Below are 18645 nucleotides of genomic sequence, written 5' to 3' on the forward strand. Positions count from 1 at the left end.
TCTCCAGTAAAAAAAGTACAGGCTGGGTAAAAAACCTGATGCCTTTCACATGCATTTGCCACACAGCTGCTATTATTTCGTTTTAATTTTGTTTGTTTAAAAGTAAAATGCATTCTAATCGTCTAAGAGATAATAAACTGTTGTCATCTGTGTCCTGTTGATCATGAACACCACACAAGGGAATTGCTTAATTTGGTCAGTTACTGTCAGAGTTGGCGGCAAATTTGCATACGAATGAGCATAATTTTTTTACTCATCTTGAATGTATATAATTGTAAAAAATTTGAAGAAATCGACTAAAAACGCCTATCTATTATAGAAATGACTATAATGTTATTTCTGTGAAGGCGCTTCAAACGTATGACCCCCCTTTTTCAGGAGATGACCCCTCTTTTTTGTAAGTCACCAACGACACTCAATTATACAAGGATAATGACATCTTTTTTTCTTTCACGCCTTGCGCTCAGCCTTGTGTCCAGGCGCTTTAACCGCCGGAGGCCTGGAAGATATTATCCGGCCAAAATAAACCTTTTGGACAAGACGAGATCATATTTCATTTCGCGCGGTAATTAAAGTTCAACAGCGAAGCGTTTACGTCTTGAGCGCAGTATTAAATACCGTACTAGAAATACATGCATGCAGCAACCCCTCGCCTAGGTTAAACAAAATTAGTTAATGATTGTTAGAAATTTTATGTGGTTTTGGGCCTTGGAGGTTTTTGGAGGGTACAGGGTATTTGAGAAATAGAAATTGGGGGAAGTATAGAAATATTTCTCCGCACGTGGAAACACTGTAGTCATAGCAACTTGCAACGGCCGTATATTTTTAAAGAATCAAAGTTTACAATATTTTTGTGGAAAATTGGCAAAAATACGACAAGATTCTTACCTTTTTCTGGAAGTTAAGTTACTCATCTATAGTCAGTGTTATGGTAAATTATTTTAATTATTAAATACCATGAAATATAACATCAGACGTCTCATACAGCGCTTCGACTGGTTTTTGTACGGGAATGTTTTCATTTTGTTTTCTTTTTGTCATTAGGAAAACGGAGTTTATAAATAAAATTATAATGTCGTTTATCACAGAACATATTCAGATTTATAGTGAAATACATTTGAGAATATTAAAGTTGTGTTTGCCACAAAAGAATTACTTTTTAAAGCTGTGCCGGATGCCGGATGAAATATTATCAAGTGTAAAATCTTCCGACTTCATTATGCACGGTGAATTCGGTCGAAAATTTGGTCTTGTTATTTGTTAAACCGTGAAAAGTCCTGACCTCATTCTAGTTTCCCTCTAATTTAGTAAAAATACATATATTCCATATTTATAAAAGTATAAATTTATAAATTTCATCAAAATTTTGCTAAAAGACAGTTATTCATTTTATTCATTGACGTTTGAAAATACAAATTTTTGTCTCGACCAATCAAGAGCTTAGTAGTTAACACTGGCGCATGCGCATAACGCAGAAGACCGTCCATGGCGTGAAGTCCGGCATATGGTAAAACATGGACTGGACTGGACTAGTAAAAGGTGGACTGGACTCATTAGTAAAAGGTGGACTGGACCGATAAAGCCCCGATTAGTAAAAGGTGGACTGGACTCGTTAGTAAAAGGTGGACTGGACTCGTTAGTAAAAGTGGACTCTAACCGGAAGCACCGAAACACCATTCCGGAAATGAATACGTAAACACTATTCAGGTGGGAGATAAACACTAAAAAGTACCAAAAAACACTATTAGGCATTCAATATTTTATGATTTCGTACCAATGTACACAAAACAAAGACTTAATTTTGGTTATTTACCGTCAATCCATATAATGATTATTCTTAACTTAACGGTAAGCAACTCTTCTAGCATCAATTTATATCAAAACTTTCTACTCAAGACTTTCGTATAAGGAGCTATAAACATATCGGTGATATATATCGACCGTCGGCTATACAATTTCATACGAAGGGTAGATATAAAAGAGGGTTCACTCTTCGAAATTCCAATAATTTAGCATCAATGATTAGATACATATCTACTCTTTGGTTATATCCATCCCGGGATAACAACAATGAGAACTAAGAAATTGCAAAGTGCAAGTATTTTTCATGGGCTGTGCTGCTACAAACTTTTAAATAAATATATGGGTTTGACTTTTGGCATACTGTTCAAGCACGATTAGCCACTTCGTAATTTTTTTACTTTTACAATTTGATTTCTTATTTTTTGTAGATTTTCTGCAGGTTTGCATTAATGCATAGTATAAAATATATTTTAGTTTATGTGAACACACAACATGAATATTTATTGCCAAATATTAATACAAGTTATTAATATAAAACTATAATTTACCTCCATACGACTACACAAAATGTGTCTATTTATTTATTTATTGACATCAATTATTAACTCAGTGAGACTTTTGCCAGAACTAGCTAGTGCAGATGTCTATTATAAACACAACAAATAAATAATATAAAAGGCCAACCGACCAATATTTTTTGTTGGATTACAGATTTTGCTCTCTAATATCAGAGGGCGGTGGGTGAAAAAGACAAAAAAAGGAATTAATGTCCCAATCTCTTTCCAACCCTGTATTTATTAAAACAAACTCCACAGGTATTAATAGTACAATGTGAAGACAAGTATAGATGATATGTTCACTAACGGTTGGGAAAATTTCGCTAGCGCGACCGTATAAAATTGAATTATTTTTCGGTGTAATTGCGGTGTATTGATTATTTTCTCGAAATTAATATATCTAGGTACAGGGTGTGTACTAAAACAATTAGACAACTCGGACTCGTTGTCTAATTAGGGAGATTTAGCAGCCTCGTTCCCAGGCGCTTTAAATAAAATAAAATATAGGAACACTACAGGCTTTTTACATAGATCAGTGGCTAAGCAGAGCGAACACGCAAGGAATTTTGGGGAGGACGCGACGGAGAAATGGAGCGCCTGGCAGAAAATGCAAATATTTTTTGCCAGAAATGCCATTTCTGGCAAATCGAGCTTTTCGACATTTCACTCGTGCGTTCTTGCGTTTTAGGTGGTTTGTGGCCATATGAATGACCTGGAGCAATCACTGAAGAAGTTCTCATTTGACGGTAATATTTTATTACAGAATTTGGTTGCATTTTATATAATATTTAGTACGTTTTTAGAGTAGACTGTCAGTGAATCTTTCGTGTTGTTCTTAAATATGCTAATAATAATATCTGTCGACCGTTATCATATTTTGATGATAAAATTATCCTTACAATAGCATCTTCAAGTTCTGATGATTTGGATTTATCGTCGCTTGGGGGACAAAATGTTCCAAGTAAGTCAGTTGGTAATAAGCGTTGGAATTTTATTCTATCTGCTGAGTACATTAAGCTGGTATATTTTCAATTGACATTAAATGCGCATGTTTCTATGTTTTTAAATGTCATACAGTATGTATATTTCAAATACTTTTTATGCATGTTAACTGGGCCAGCTCTGCCAGTCAAACCTGAAGTTGACATTTACATTGATTTGCCTCACAGTATGTCTTTCATTTGTATGCCCCAACATGTTCCTGTGTTTAACAATAAATACTGTACACATGTTCACTGTAATATACCAATGTGTAATGTGTAAAATAACTGGACAACCTAGGAGATCATTTTAACCAGAATGAAAATCCTGCAACAATTGCTATTTTTTGTTTATGATTTTGTGCTAGTTAGGAACTTCAAGCTATTTCATATAGTTATCTCCTGCTGGAGGTGTGTGCTTGAATACTCTAAATGTAGTCTAGCAGCCAACTAAAGCTATCTTCTCTTGCAGATGGATGTCTGGGTCAATAAACCACCATAACATGGAGATTAAAATTTAATTTAAAATATAATTCATATATACACTATATAATAATTATATTATACCATATTACAATTATAATTCATGTATATATGATGTTACACACTGTCATAGATAGAGAGGAGGGGTTACAGAGATTGCTAGGCAATAATTATATTTAGTGTTCTTTGTGTTATTGCCATTTACATGCAACCTCATGGGTTATGTCCAACAGGTTATGATACATATTTGTGTTTTTAAAACACCTTTTCAAAGACATCTAGAGCCTGATGCTACTAGTCAGCAGTTAATAAAAGACCAGGAAAACATCCACTGTCTCTGCATGTTGTTGAAATTTTAATCCAAGTCCAATAGGTTTGCATGTAAGTAAGCATTTTGTAATATATGTATTCAACTTGATATATAACCTCTTATCACATTTCTAATGAACTTGGGTGTTAACACAAAATGTCTTTAGAATCTTTTTTAATGCATTAATGCATTATACCTACTGGCTACTATACTCTAGCATATAATTTGTCAAGTGGCCAATGCAATAAAAGAAGGCACAGATTGGCTGCAGATTTGAAATGAATTGTGGAATATAATATGGATCCAAATGTATATGTAGAACAGTCACTGTTGATGGCTTCCCTCGATTTGTCCAGTGAGGAGAAAAGCATACTATCAAGGGACGTTTCCCAAATTCTAATAAAAATACAAAAATGATATATTTTAGAACTTCATAAGAGTTAAAATAAATGTATATAGAGGTGCATACCTTTGTCCTACGATAATCAAATATCTTATCCATACATTTTCTTGTTTCTTCATGGAGAATTTTGCAAATTCGAATGGATTCGCCTTTTGCCCCGCTTGAAAATTGTTTATTTGGAAATGATGACAGTGCGATACCTAAACACTCGTGCATAAAATTTTCCCCATGCATATAATTCTGTGTATCGCTCTTAAAAAGTCGGGCAGAATTAATATTTTAACAAGTTCCCCTTTTGCACTTTGAATAATAAACAAGACGCCTGTTCTGGCGTTAACTCCGGCGCACGTGCCAGTCTTCAATATAGAGCTTCTGAACATAAACAATACAGTTCATATTTGCATTTAGATGCCTTGCGAACCTAAATGTTCGATCGCGAAATTCAGAAGCACATCGTACTTTAAAAAGTATAGAAGTTAAATCGTTCAAGAATGTAAATAAACGGTATGATACATTCGGTTTGTCTTACACTTTGCCTTTGGAATTCGCGCTCATATAGTTATAGCGCGCATACACGACCACATCATCTTGTTAAACGGCGAAATAGCAGCGATATTACTAAAATAGGACCAGAATCTACACGTATTAAATATATTCTTACCCCAATTCAGTCTAAACTTAATCGAAAAGCATGAAAAGAACGGTTTATTTGTTCCTCTTGGAGGAATTGCCGTATCATGCGAGCGAAATCGAATCGCGCATCGGAAAATTAGCCAAAGCTGTGCACCACAACTCTTGGGAGACAAGACTGGGACATAGATAAATCCAATCACATACACATTTTAAATACTAGAATGATTCGCGCCATTACAGACTTGCGACGACGAAAAATAATAAAAAATAAAAAAAATAAAAAAACAAAAACAAAAACAAAACAAAACCGAGGCGAATTTTCAACTCCGTCGCTGACGCCGGAGTAATTAGCGAACTTAAGCAAGCAACGTTTTCACGACGACGGCGACGCCATTTAACCGCGAAAGACTGGCCCGAGGACGACGTTTTAGCGCGAAAAACAAATCATTAAGCAAAAACAAACGGGGACGTGAACAAAATGTCATTTAGGGAAGTTCGTGAAATTATAGCCTACTCTTATGCTGATGAAATTATCTCAAACGATGAATTTGTGTTACTGTACGATTATTTTCACTCGAAAAATCCAGATTTCACCTACGAAGACACCCCCAAGTTCGATTTCGACGAGTTGTTGGAGGCTGAAAGCAAGGCTAATTTTCGTGTGGAAAAAAAAGATTTACATTCATTAGCTAATGCTCTGCAGATTCCTCCCTCGTTTAAGATGTACCAGCGAAGTATTGCTGATGGTATGGAGGGCTTGTGTATGCTGATGAAGCGATTCGCCTATCCTTGCAGGTACGGGGATATGATAACCTTATTCGGAAGACCTGTTCCCGAAATATGCATGATTACAAATCATGTGTTAAACTACATCTACGAAACTCATCACCACCGCATAACTGAATGGAACAACGGCCTTCTGAGCCCTGACCTCTTAGAAGTTTATGCAACATCCATTCATCAAAAAGGTGCCCCGTTACAAAACTGTTTCGGGTTCATTGATGGAACAGTCCGTCCGATCTGCAGGCCTAGACAAAACCAGAGGCTGGTTTATAATGGGCACAAGAAAGTACATTCCCTGAAATTTCAGTCTGTTGTTGTTCCAAATGGTATGATTGCAAACCTTTATGGACCTGTAGGTTAGTATGAATACCCTTGTTGAAGAGTGGAGTATAATAAACGTACTGGAGTTTTAAAGTTATTTTCAGCCATTTTTAAAGAGGGTAATTTAAAAATGGATGGGACTGTATCTAATGTTGCTAGGAGAGAAATCATAAATTTTATAACTGTTATCATATTCATTTTTTGTCAACACTAACTTACCTAGAGGGGAAAAGACATGATGCTGGTATGTTGGCTGAGTCAGGACTGCTGCAGACCTTAGAGGCAGAAGCTTTCTCAACAAGGGGAGATCCAATGTGCTTGTATGGGGATCCAGCATATCCCTTAAGGGTGCACCTACAGGCACCATTTCGACAAGGAAATCTAACCAACCAAATGCAGATGTTCAACACCAACATGAGCGCCACAAGAGTATCTGTCGAATGGTTGTTCGGTGACATAATAAATTATTTTAAATTCCTAGATTTTAAAAAAAATCTAAAAATTGGTTTGAGTAGCGTTGGTAAGATGTATGTTGTTTGTTCCCTTCTTCGAAATGCATTGACCTGCATGTATGGCAACCAAACAGCTGAGTACTTTGGCTTGGAACCACCTACTCTGGAGGAATACTTTGCTGTGAATTAAGAACCATAAACAGAAGAGTTTAACAAACTTGTATTTATTACATTTGAACTGCAAACATCAATTTAAAAGTGTTAATATTTTTGTATTTTCCAATTTTTTTAACATTGTCATTGTCCATATTGTCCAGAAAATAAAATAGAAGAGCTTTTATATTCTAAATTTAACAGTTAAAAAAGCTATGTAAATAATAACACAACTTACATAAGTGTACATGCCTTGTGTCCTATTTGTTAGCAAATTTTTCTAAGAGAGCCATCAAAGCCTGACTTTGCATTTGTTGTTGTTGGAACATTTGTTGCATGGTTTGTGCATGCTGTTGTTGCTGAAGTTGCTGTTGTCTCTTCTGTTCTTGATGTTGTTGTTGCATAAAAATCAGCATGTCCTGTTGCATTTGGCTTTGGTTTTGCAATAACAAAGCACTATTTGACTGCTCTTTTTCTCTAAGCTCAAACTCCCTTTCTTTCAGAGACAGGTCAGCTTTAGCTTTTTCTTTTAAATATTCAATAGCCTCACCAGTACTCTTTCTTCTCTTTGTTGTATGCTCCCTTTCATTTTTCTCCTTTCTTTTAGTAGTCTCTCCTACAGTTTCCAAGGCTTGAAGTCTTATTTCATTAGCTGTGGCTCTGTCATTTTCTGCTTTCTTTACCTTGGATGTAATAGGAGGATTAAGCATCCATTCTTCTTCTTTATCACAAATTTCCTCTAGTAATGAGTCAATTTCATCTCATCTGGGCTTATTCCACTGGACTGACCTTTTCCTCTGACTTTTGCTCTGTATCCTTTGATAAGTAAATTAAGCCGATCCCGTATTGCCCGCTTGGATACATAGAATTTTGGACTTTCCAATGCGTTGAGGTTTTCAACTATTTTGTCCCACTCTTTTCCTCTCTCCACACTGCATTTCTGATCTCATATATACTTGATACTAAAACCTCTCTTGCCAAAAGTATATCATGTGATTCAGTCCATTTCATGGGTCTGTTAACGGTAAATTTAGGTCTCCATTTAAATAAGTGCTATGTTTTCCTATTACTATCTTATAGGCAAAGTATATCAACCATTTTGACTCTAAAAAGCAAATTTATGTCACATTTTTTGCGATTTATTAAACTACTTTGTAGTAAAAAATTTACCTGTATAAAAAGTGCAGTGCAAATTGCAAAAAGAAAACACTGATTTTTTGTTTCACTTGATAAACCAAAATTATGAATGACCGTGTATGATAGAAAAAGTTATTCCAATGACTATCCGCAATGCTACCTTAAAATTTCAATGAAGCTTGAACTTACTTTGTTGTTGTACAAATGGACTTCGAAGCAGCACTTGCGGTTGCCATCTGGTACTATAAAACCTATAAAACCATCATGTTAGTTTTAATGCGTTTCTAAACGATCAGAGAAATAACAATTATTTTAAAATTGTACTCATAAGTAAGTTAAAACGATTATATTTACTCACGTTTTAGCCACAACGTCAAAATCAAATTTTCAGGTCTTGGACAAGACCGCGACGGCGGGAAGACGTGCATAATTATGCTCGTCCCAGTCTAAACCGAGAAATGGCGTCGCCGTCGTCGTGAAAACGTTGCTTGCTTAAGTTCGCTATTAACAACAGTGAAGTGAACTCATAAATCGTGAGCCGCCATGTTGTATGCATTTTCTGCCAGGCGCTTCTTTCTCTGCGTCCTCCCCAAAACTCCTTGCGCTCTGCTTAGCCACTGATCTATGTAAAAAGCCTGTAGTGTTCCTATATTTTATTTTATTTAAAGCGCCTGGGAACAAGGCTGGAGATTTAGCACGAGAACGTGAACGTCAAAGACGACGTGAAAATGGCGAGTAAATGGCGTGATGCACCCAAATATGCACATGCCACGCCATTTACTCGCCATTTTCACGTCGTCTTTGACGTTCACGTCCTCATACTAAATCTCCCTATTGTTAAATGGCGGACGACTTTGATTTCGCATTCGCACTTCGTGGGTGTAAATATCCGAGCGGAATTAGTACCCTCGCACGGTGCTCCGCACCGGCTCGGGGATTATTTGCTTCATCGAAGGTTGTGAATTACCACAAGTTAATCTTCATTTTTTAAACATGATGTAAAGTCCGTTCTGAGCATATATTCTGCGCATAACAATGTTTGTTTACGTTGGTTATATAATCTTTACATGACGTCTGGGTCGTTATAATTTTCTTATTTTCTTCTCGCTCGACGGCTGTGATCTCAACCTCGTACCCAGGGTCTTTACTCTACTCTACTCGAGTAGAGTAAAGACCCTGGGTACGAGGTTGCTGTGATCTGTGATGAATATGCACCCGATGCACACGTAATTATACGCTTATTAACATATCAAATTGAAACGTAATTGGCGCATATATGCGGTGATAGTAGGTATCAGACACCTAACAGCATATACTGAGTAACAAGGTACCAGACTACCAGTCTATGTCGATTGTCGAGTTGATCTGACTTCGCGCCATTTTGTGTGTTAATAGTCGGGGAACAACGATCTGAATTAGATATCTTCTTCGATTTTCTACAGCTTTCGAGGTGATCTTTATACGGTAGTTGTTGGGAAATCTCATTAATATTTATAAGAGTTTTAATATTCAAATTGAGCTATGGAATACGAAAGAAGCAGCGACGGCGGGAATGGTAATGGTCAAGGTCGATTGATCATTGACGAAGAAAAGCTTGCCATTTTAAAGTCTTTCTTCACAAGCAGAAATATGGACTCAACCAAGAAGCAGAACCTCGCTGTTATAAAAGAATGTGCAAACCAAACAATGCTCACAGAACAACAAGTGAAGGTGATAATAAATAATATTGTTTAAAGTACAGTAAACATGAATAGATGCTGCTATTATAAATACATAATTAGTTGCTGTGGTTTAATGTATTGTGTTAAAAGCCCCCGAGTTAGTTTTGTTATGTGGCTAAATTTATAGTTGTTTGTGTGTATATCAGTCCAACAGTATTGATTATTGAATTTTAATGTACTGTAAACTTTAAAATGTGCATGGTTGAGTCATTATAAACACACTCATGGAAAGAATTCCTCAACATATAGTAACACATTTTTAAAGCTGCAAAACTCATCCTTTGATAAATAAAATTGTCAAGCATAAAGAATAAAAGATTAAAATCTAATGCATTTGGCTGTGTTGCTGCTCGATAATAGTTTTGGTAGCAGACTAACAGATAAAAGCTCAATACTAAACATTATCAGAGCAATATAATTATATATAAAAGTAATTGCCAGGATCTAGACCAAGGTTCTGCTGTTCATTGTATATTGTCAGAAGAACTGTTTGATTGAGAGCCAGTCACTCAAATTAGTATGTTTACATTGTATTAAACCTCTGACTGTAAGTCCTGCACCTATGAAGTTTGTAAGGCAGTTTTTAGTGGGCTTTCACATGCAGGGAAAGCATTGGTAACATGTGTTCAGAAAATCAAACATTAACATGTTCATGCAGCTATTGTTTCAATATACCTGTAAATAGTGGACTTATGGTCGGGGACTTATATTTGGAATGGTGTATAAACACTAGAAATGTGATAGGCTTACACAGAGGGCTTATAAGGGGGGTTTGTGATGGGAGGTTTATGGTATTTGATTTTGAAAAGGTTATCCCGAGATGGCAGCCCTTGCTTATATAGGCCCACTCTAAATAACTATAGTCCTGTGATTATGTGAGGTTTAAACTGAAGCATCCATGTGATGTACTATGGGAACTTTTAAATATAAACTGTGTAGCTGGTTGATGATTGGTTAACATAAATAAACTATTAGTGTTGATATTTGGCACTACTACAAATTACTAAAGAATATCATTTGCCATATCCCTGGTTTCATAGTGAAGTGATTAGTTAGGGAATACCTTGGATGCTCTAACTAATGTCTATTTGCCCTAACTAATATGTCAATATCAGTTTTGGCATCCAAGATATTTGAAAAGACTTCTGTAAATGAACATGATTATTAAATAGTTTTTATGTTAATTGTATAAAACTGAATATGCACTGTAATTTTATCTTAAGTATTTAAATATCTTCTCTGTTGTTTTTTCTGCTGAAATGGTAATATTTCTCAAATGTGAGGGATAAAATATCTTTATACAGTACCTACACTCTTTTAGTGATAAAACCAAACATTAACTCATTTAATAGCCATGTGCAGGTCCTACACCAAGATATGCATGGCTATTGCATTTTAAAACCTATCAAAGTCAAACTCATCAATTAATTAATAAATATGCTCTAACTACATGTTGTGGCATATTATGTTACATACTATCTTATGCAATCTGGGTGATTTTACCCAATTTAACCTATTAGGTAATTGGCATTTTCTGTACTGTTATTAGTGATTTACCTTTTATTCATTGTGTAGTTGGTGGTGTAGGGAAGCATGGGTGGCATTATGAGGCTAGCATGTTGCCTTTTACCAATGGTTAAAACTGTTGATGGAAGGTAGTACTTGGATCGCTCATCTCTAGGAAAAACCCCAGACCATCAGAGATGGTAGAGTTACATAGTTGATCTCTCCTGTGCTTTGAGGGATGTTATCTGGGTGCTGTATTATTAATAATATTGTTAGCCCATTGACTTTCAAAACATTTGAAAATTTCCTTGTGGGGCATTCGTTCACCCTAATATCAGACAATTTTACTTGTCATGGAAAGAGTCATGCCATTTAATCGTTGAATTATCTACTGTATGCCTTAGGTATGCATAAATTGTTCAATTCACATACTTATACATTTACATTGAAGCACGTTAACTTGCAGTTGCTTGACTTTCATATTAACTCGAGGTAATGTTGCTCTAAAATAATGAATTGCCATTATGAACAGTATTTACCATATTTTATGTTAATTACAGCACTGGATAAGTAATTATAGGGCAAAAACGAGTGGACGGATATCAGGAAAAGTAGGAAAAAGCAGATTAATGAGAAAAAGATCTGGCTTTAATGTATTTGCCAGTGAGAACCTATTCAAAGGTAACGTTTTAAAATATAGTAAATTGGAAATACCTGCTCATTTATTATGTAATAATTAAATCTATGCAAAACCATCCATAATATTCCATGTAAGTTGTGTAGTTACAGTACTTTTTCAGAATTCTTTATTGTATAATTTAATACTTTATCTCTTATTTTGTAGAAAGCAGTGGATCTTCCTCTAATGCCTTCAAAAACATTGGTGACAAATGGAGAACCCTTTCAGATGAACAAAAAGACACCTTTAGAAGAAAAGCATTGGAATCAGATAAAGATGTTTGCCTTCCTTCCAACAATGCCAAGGCTAAAAAAATAATAAACAATATGATGAAAGAGGTACAGTAAATCGTACGATAAAATGTAGCGTCGTGTCTCTATTGTTATGTAATTACTTATTTCATTTCACAAATTTATTTATATTGAAACCTTCATTATCCTATACAGCTAAGGGGTTTTCCTACCAAAAACGTAAACCTTAAACAACTTAGAGCGTGCAAAAAGCAATGGGTTATTATTTAGCATATGTACACTCCGAAAACTAGTCTTGTATTTTGTAACAAACCACCCCTATATACGCAATACCCAGTGGCGTAGCCAGCCCGAAGATTTTGTCCCGCTATGTAAATTTCGAGTTATTATAATTGTAGGTTTGAAACGTACACGTAGTCTGGAATATCGATATGTTGCCATTTCCATGCCCAGAGAGTCTACAATAATTATTCATTTCTTTAGAAATATATTGTTTTTACAGTCAATGAACACCAAAATACTGACTTACTGTGCCTAACCAGCTTACTAAATATAGCTTAATACTAAATATAGCTTACTAACCAACTAAACAACCATATATACATACATACATACAGGCTAATTCGCTGAATAGCTAACTAAGTACTGTAAATAACTACCCTTTATTCTCTATCAGCTGGTTGTTATAATTGTACAGTACGGTACAAGACGTTTCGTAGTGTAGAGACTTTATTATATTTCCCTCACATACAATATATATGTATGTTTTGATGTTTATGTTAAAGGTTCAAGAATTGGAAGCTTTAGGAGGCCACTGTTTATTGATCTGCGGCTTTGAAGGCCATGTTTTCCATGGCTCAACAGATGTCGGCAATAAGATGTTGAATGATAGCGAAAACGATTTGGTACATCACTTCGCCAATTTGCTGCAGTGTAAGTTTCGGATACAAATATAGTTGGATCTAAAGCAAAGATGGGTCCAGCGCGATTTGGTAGGGGGAGTTTGATAAAAATATTTGAAAATGAGATGATATTGTATTGCTTCGCTTGTACCTCTCCTGCACCCCCTTTGGCCTAAGTAATAATATTTACTATTGAATGTTATGATTAACTAAACGTTAAGTAAACTTGACTGTATAGGTTCTCAGGATGGAAAGGAGAATATTTCCGTAAAAGCTATTCAAGAACTTTTTAATAAAAAATACGGTGAGCACAAGTTATGTATTGAAAGTTGTAGTTTGAGTACAGGCAGCGTAGTTGGCATAGTCACTGTATATACTGTGATGTCTGTGCATGAGCATAAAGAGTTTGTTATACAGTGTATACAGGGTGTATAAAAAAAAGGAGACCTTTATTTATTGTATGTAATGGTAAAGTTTCAGATACATTGCTTGATTTTAATAGGTGAAGTTGTGAAAAAGAAAAACGGGAAAATGCCATATTCGAAAATTCAAGAATATGGTATTGCTTTTATCGGACTTCCAGCTCATCTGGAGATAGATATTGGAACTACACCACGAAAGCCTGCTCTGTACGGTTCGGCTCAGCGTCGTGAATTGTGGCAGTCTAGAAATGCTTGGTCATTAACTATTACTTCATCAAGTAATCTTATTTCCAATGCTCACACTGATGCCGGTCATTCTGCTCTCCAATCTATTTCTGATCCTGTTGTCTCTAACTGTAAATTCAACGCTTCAACTTCCAATCCTCCTACTTCTACTGCCTTACATTCTACTTTTTGTCTACACCTTCGACTTCCCATCCTCTTACTTCCAGTCCTGCTGTCTCTAGCTCCCCCAGTTCTAGTTCTTCCCTGCCTACTCCTTCAACATCCAATCCTCGCATTTCTATTGCCTCTGTTAATGTCCCTAATTCTAGCTCTTCTGTTTCAAAACCTTCTGCTTTCAATCCTCTTACCTCTAGTTGTCTTACATCTACTTCTTCTCCTCTTTTGTCGGACACATCCAATGTTTCTTTGCCTGTTAATTCCAGTCCTGTTATGGCCGTATCAAGTCCCGCAACCCTCGCTTCTTTGCAGGAAATTCACAAAACAAAAGCTATCAGAGTACCAAAAGGTGTATATTAATTCCTGTTTAAATTTCGAATTATGTACAAGTGCCAATGTCTTTTAGTAATTTGAAACATTGCATATAGTACGAGTACGGTAACTATGTTTCTCATATATTGCATAATTTTAGACATGTTGTTTGGTCTGATGGCGAAGAATAGTAATGATGTACAGGCTATAGCAGTAGTATCGGGACAAACTCGCGTCCACGGGCGAAACGTGGGAGTTGGAAATGTTGTTGTCGAAATTCGCCGCATTATTCAACCTGGGTTGCTTCCTTTTTGTCCTGGTGCATTTGATACGGACGAATGTGTCGTCGTAGGTGCTTTTTACGAGTGGCCCTGTAACAGATTAGCTCTTCTGCATGCGCAGTAACCCTTAACTAGTTAATACGTGGGCATGGCATTGATATTATAAATTTCTTCTCAGTAGTTTAGTTTCTTTATGTTAAAAAAACGAAAAATGTATCTTGTCAATATGCATTTTTCTGAATAAAAATATTTGAGGTACGATTTACAGTATTTAGTATTCTAGAGAACAGTTTTATGCATTTAAAATGTTACACATTCAACCTCTGATATGATCTTATATTCATTGTTGTCTTATTAACCAATGATGATTTTTTTGATTCAGGAACGTAAACTGCGTCAGGTTGACTTTGTGTTGGTTCGACTCCAACTCGCAGTGAATTACCTCCCCATTTCAAACTTAGAACTTATGCTCTTTGATTACGATGACAACAACAGTAGTGTATAGGGGCTGTATACATGAGCCCGGTTACCCGAGATTCAACGAAGCGTGAGAGGACTCTGAGGTATTGAAATAAGACTTTATGAATTACGACACCAAACAAGCACATGCTATTGTTGTGGTGATTATACGACTGCCAGGAACATGTTATCTGCTCATTTCAATACCTCGAAGTCATCTCACGCTTCGTTGAATCGCGGGTAAACGGGCTCATGTAAACAGCCCCTTAGTATATGGTTAACTAATCAAGATCTGTTTGAATTCAATGCTTGAATAAGTAGATGTCTGGCTCCAGGGGGTGGTTGTTCAAAAGCCGGTTAACTTAATCCTGGGTTAAAGCACAGTTATAAAATATACATGGTTTGGAGACTATGTTGAGGTAGATTTATGGAAAAAATTGTTCTTTTCTCATCACATGTCTATTGTATTTTGCAACAGATAAACCAATAGCAATCTTGTTATTAACATATCTTTCAAGTCAAGGTTGAGGAGCTTTCTTAGCTATTCTATCAACTGTGGTTAAAGCAAATCTCTACATAAATTTTTATAATCGCTTGTTTACAAAATTGAATATCTTTTTTCATAAATATTGTCTGGACCGATAGAAGTCATATTTTACCAAGTTTTAAAACGAACAGTGGTTCAAAAAAAGAGTAAAACAATGAGTTAAAATTTAACCCAGGGTTATTAATATTATAGGTTTGAACAGGCCCCTGGTCTCTGATGGAGACTTCACAAAAGCTACAGCGGTTTTGGACAACAGTGAAGAACTTGGTGAAATTAGCTGAAACTTTGCAATGTTGAGTCTTTTATCGATATAAACTCATGGCCGAAATATTTAATCAAAATATGGAAACGTTCTTATTGAAATACATTTCCCGACTTCATGGGCGGTACCAGTATAAACTACATACTAAGGCTTCACAAAAGCTACAGCATTTTTGGAAAACAATTAAGAACTTGGTGAAATTAGCTGAAACTTTGCAATATTGAGTCTTTTATCGATATTAACTCATGGCCGAAATATTTAATCAAAATATGGAAACGTTCTTATTGAAATACATTTCCCGACTTCATGGGCGGTAGCAGTATAACTACATTACTAAGGCTTCACAAAAGCTACAGCGTTTTTGAAAAACAATGAAGAACTTGGTGAAATTAGCTGAAACTTTGCAATGTTGAGTCTTTTATCGATATTAACTCATGGCCGAAATATTTAATCAAAATATGGAAACGTTCTTATTGAAATACATTTCCCGACTTCATGGGCGGTACCAGTATATAACTACATACTAAGGCTTCACAAAAGCTACAGCATTTTTGGAAAACAATTAAGAACTTGGTGAAATTAGCTGAAACTTTGCAATGTTGAGTCTTTTATCGATATTAACTCATGGCCGAAATATTAAATCAAAATATAGAAACGTTCTTATTGAAATACATTTCCCGACTTCATGGGCGGTACCAGTATATAACTACATACTAAGGCTTCACAAAAGCTACAGCGTTTTTGAAAAACAATGAAGAACTTGGTGAAATTAGCTGAAACTTTGCAATGTTGAGTCTTTTATCGATATTAACTCATGGCTGAAATATTAAATGAAAATATGGAAACGTTCTTATTGAAAACATTTCCCGACTTCATGGGCGGTACCAGTATATAACTACATACTAAGGCTTCACAAAAGCTACAGCATTTTTGGAAAACATTTAAGAACTTGGTGAAATTAGCTGAAACTTTGCAATGTTGAGTCATTTATCGATATTAACTCATGGCCGAAATATTAAATCAAAATATAGAAACGTTCTTATTGAAATACATTTCCCGACTTCATGGGCGGTACCAGTATATAAACTACATACTAAGGCTTCACAAAAGCTACAGCATTTTTGGAAAACAATTAAGAACTTGGTGAAATTAGCTGAAACTTTGCAATATTGAGTCTTTTATCGATATTAACTCATGGCCGAAATATTAAATCAAAATATGGAAACGTTCCGATTAAAATACATTTCCCGACTTCATGGTAGGTACCAGTATATAACTACATACTAGAGACCTTTAGTTTGACGTTTACGGCAAACGCCAAACCGCCAACAATGTTTGTGTTTTAACTCCACTGTCTTTAAGTGTGCGGCAATTTCGCTAAATTACAAACGTTCTGCATAAATCTTGTGATGTTCAGCAGTAATGTAAGAAAGCAATAGGCTATTTCTGATGTATTTAGAAAAGCAGCAAACTCAGCTTAGCCGTATATGTTTCACGTTCGCCGTATAAAATTTAATGCTTGAACGGCTGAGGGTGTATGCAGTCGTTCAAGCATTAAATTTTATACGGCGAACGTGAAACATATACGGCAAAGCTGAGTTTGCTGCTTTTCTAAATACATCAGAAATAGTCTATTGCTTTCTTACATTACTGCTGAACATCACAAGTTTTATGTAGAACGTTTGCCAGTTTAGCGAAATTGCCGCTTACTTAAGGAGAGTGAAGTTAAAACACAAACTTTGTTAGCGGTTTGGCGTTTGCCGTAAGTCGTAGGTCTCTACTAAGTCTTCACAAAAGCTACAGCATTTTTGGAAAACAATGAAGAACTTGGTGAAATTAGTTCAAATTTTGCAATGTTGAGTCTTTTATCGATATTAACTCATGGCCGAAATATTAAATGAGAATATAGAATCGTTCCGAATAATTGAAACCATGGGTTGGAATCGAACCAACCGTGAACAGCCAGTCATGGTCTTTGTGTCAAAAGAGAAGGTGAACAGTCCTAGTTGGTTTTGGAGGTGAGGGTATTACTCTACGCTTTCAAACAGCACTTTAAGCTTTCACTATAAATTAAATAATATTGATTTTGCAGAGCAGAGAAAACCGGAGTCACTGAGTAAACTACTTCAAAGTATTTGAGAGATACCTATACTCCATTTAAATTATTAAAACAAACAAAGCAATGCACTAACATTCACGTTAGCAACTTTTATGTAACAAAATAGCAAAATGAAACACATATACCTGTGTATACACATGTGTTATTATATGAGTCACCTGACAATTAAACAGTGTGAAAACTCATGTCTAACGATTTACCATAAAATATATACACATTATATTTATAGTAAAGAATCACAATCATTAGTTATGTTTTAAACCTTTGTTTGCCGCACGTTCTAGAGCAACGCCGGGTGTTCTTTTTAAGTTTCTTCTTCATCAGACTTCTCTTCGTCGGAATATTCGTAATCCGTACCATACTCTTCATTCAGTACAGAGACAAGAATATCTAGCACATTTTCTTCTTCTAGCTCGCTTTCTCTATCTTCATTTCCAGCATCATCGTCTAACTCCATCTCGAATTTATCTGCCTCATCACATGTCAGAAATATTCCATCGTCTTCTGGTAATGCTGCATGTTCATCCATGTAAGGTGCAAATAAAGAATTCAGATGCAGCAGCACGATGTCAAGCGTGTCTTTCTCGCTCAGTACCATCACCAATAGTCCTGTTGACTCAGGACTCTCTTGCTCTTTTCTTAATTCTTCCGACCACGTTGCAAGTGCAGATACTCTTGCTGAATAGAATTCAAGAACTCTGGCCATTTCGTTTTTAATTAAGTCAACTTCTTCAGTAGAACGGTTGATGATGTGGTTAAAATCAATT

The 18645-nt window shown here is 35.7% G+C and overlaps 3 protein-coding genes and 2 long non-coding RNA genes across 6 annotated transcripts; 3 read left to right on the forward strand and 2 right to left on the reverse strand.

Moving 5' to 3' along the window:
- Window positions 1–2948: 2948 nt before the first annotated feature.
- On the forward strand, window positions 2949–3849 carry LOC114524137. The gene is made up of 3 exons (XR_003687078.1): window positions 2949–3106; window positions 3265–3321; window positions 3813–3849. It is a non-coding gene; the product is annotated as an uncharacterized LOC114524137 (long non-coding RNA).
- Window positions 3850–5549: 1700 nt separating this feature from the next.
- On the forward strand, window positions 5550–6920 carry LOC114524236. The gene is made up of 2 exons (XM_028545375.1): window positions 5550–6308; window positions 6497–6920. Exons 1-2 carry the CDS (start codon window positions 5648–5650, stop codon window positions 6913–6915), a joined length of 1080 nt encoding a protein of 359 aa, XP_028401176.1. The 5' UTR covers window positions 5550–5647; the 3' UTR covers window positions 6916–6920.
- An 894-nt stretch (window positions 6921–7814) lies between these two features.
- On the reverse strand, window positions 7815–8510 carry LOC114524288. The gene is made up of 3 exons (XR_003687092.1): window positions 8374–8510; window positions 8205–8266; window positions 7815–7893 (listed from the first exon to the last, which is right to left on the reverse strand). It is a non-coding gene; the product is annotated as an uncharacterized LOC114524288 (long non-coding RNA).
- An 814-nt stretch (window positions 8511–9324) lies between these two features.
- Window positions 9325–14158, forward strand: LOC114524177. The gene is made up of 7 exons (XM_028545306.1): window positions 9325–9725; window positions 11803–11923; window positions 12087–12259; window positions 12958–13105; window positions 13313–13378; window positions 13577–13839; window positions 14096–14158. The coding sequence occupies exons 1-7, from the start codon at window positions 9537–9539 to the stop codon at window positions 14156–14158; spliced, it is 1023 nt and encodes a 340-aa protein (XP_028401107.1). The 5' UTR covers window positions 9325–9536.
- Window positions 14159–16520: 2362 nt separating this feature from the next.
- Window positions 16521–18645, reverse strand: LOC114524223. 2 transcript variants are annotated; one of them, XM_028545365.1, is made up of 2 exons: window positions 18191–18645; window positions 16521–16575 (listed from the first exon to the last, which is right to left on the reverse strand). In XM_028545365.1, exons 1-2 carry the CDS (start codon window positions 18582–18584, stop codon window positions 16529–16531), a joined length of 441 nt encoding a protein of 146 aa, XP_028401166.1. In that variant the 5' UTR covers window positions 18585–18645; the 3' UTR covers window positions 16521–16528. The 2 variants fall into 2 exon arrangements, with proteins under 2 accessions (XP_028401166.1, XP_028401167.1); XM_028545366.1 differs by lacking the exon at window positions 16521–16575 and adding an exon at window positions 16873–16955.

This window comes from Dendronephthya gigantea, unplaced genomic scaffold (genome assembly GCF_004324835.1).
Source record: "Dendronephthya gigantea isolate DGI-Jeju-01 unplaced genomic scaffold, DenGig_1.0 000030F, whole genome shotgun sequence".
NCBI classification, from domain to species: Eukaryota; Metazoa; Cnidaria; class Anthozoa; order Malacalcyonacea; family Nephtheidae; genus Dendronephthya; species Dendronephthya gigantea.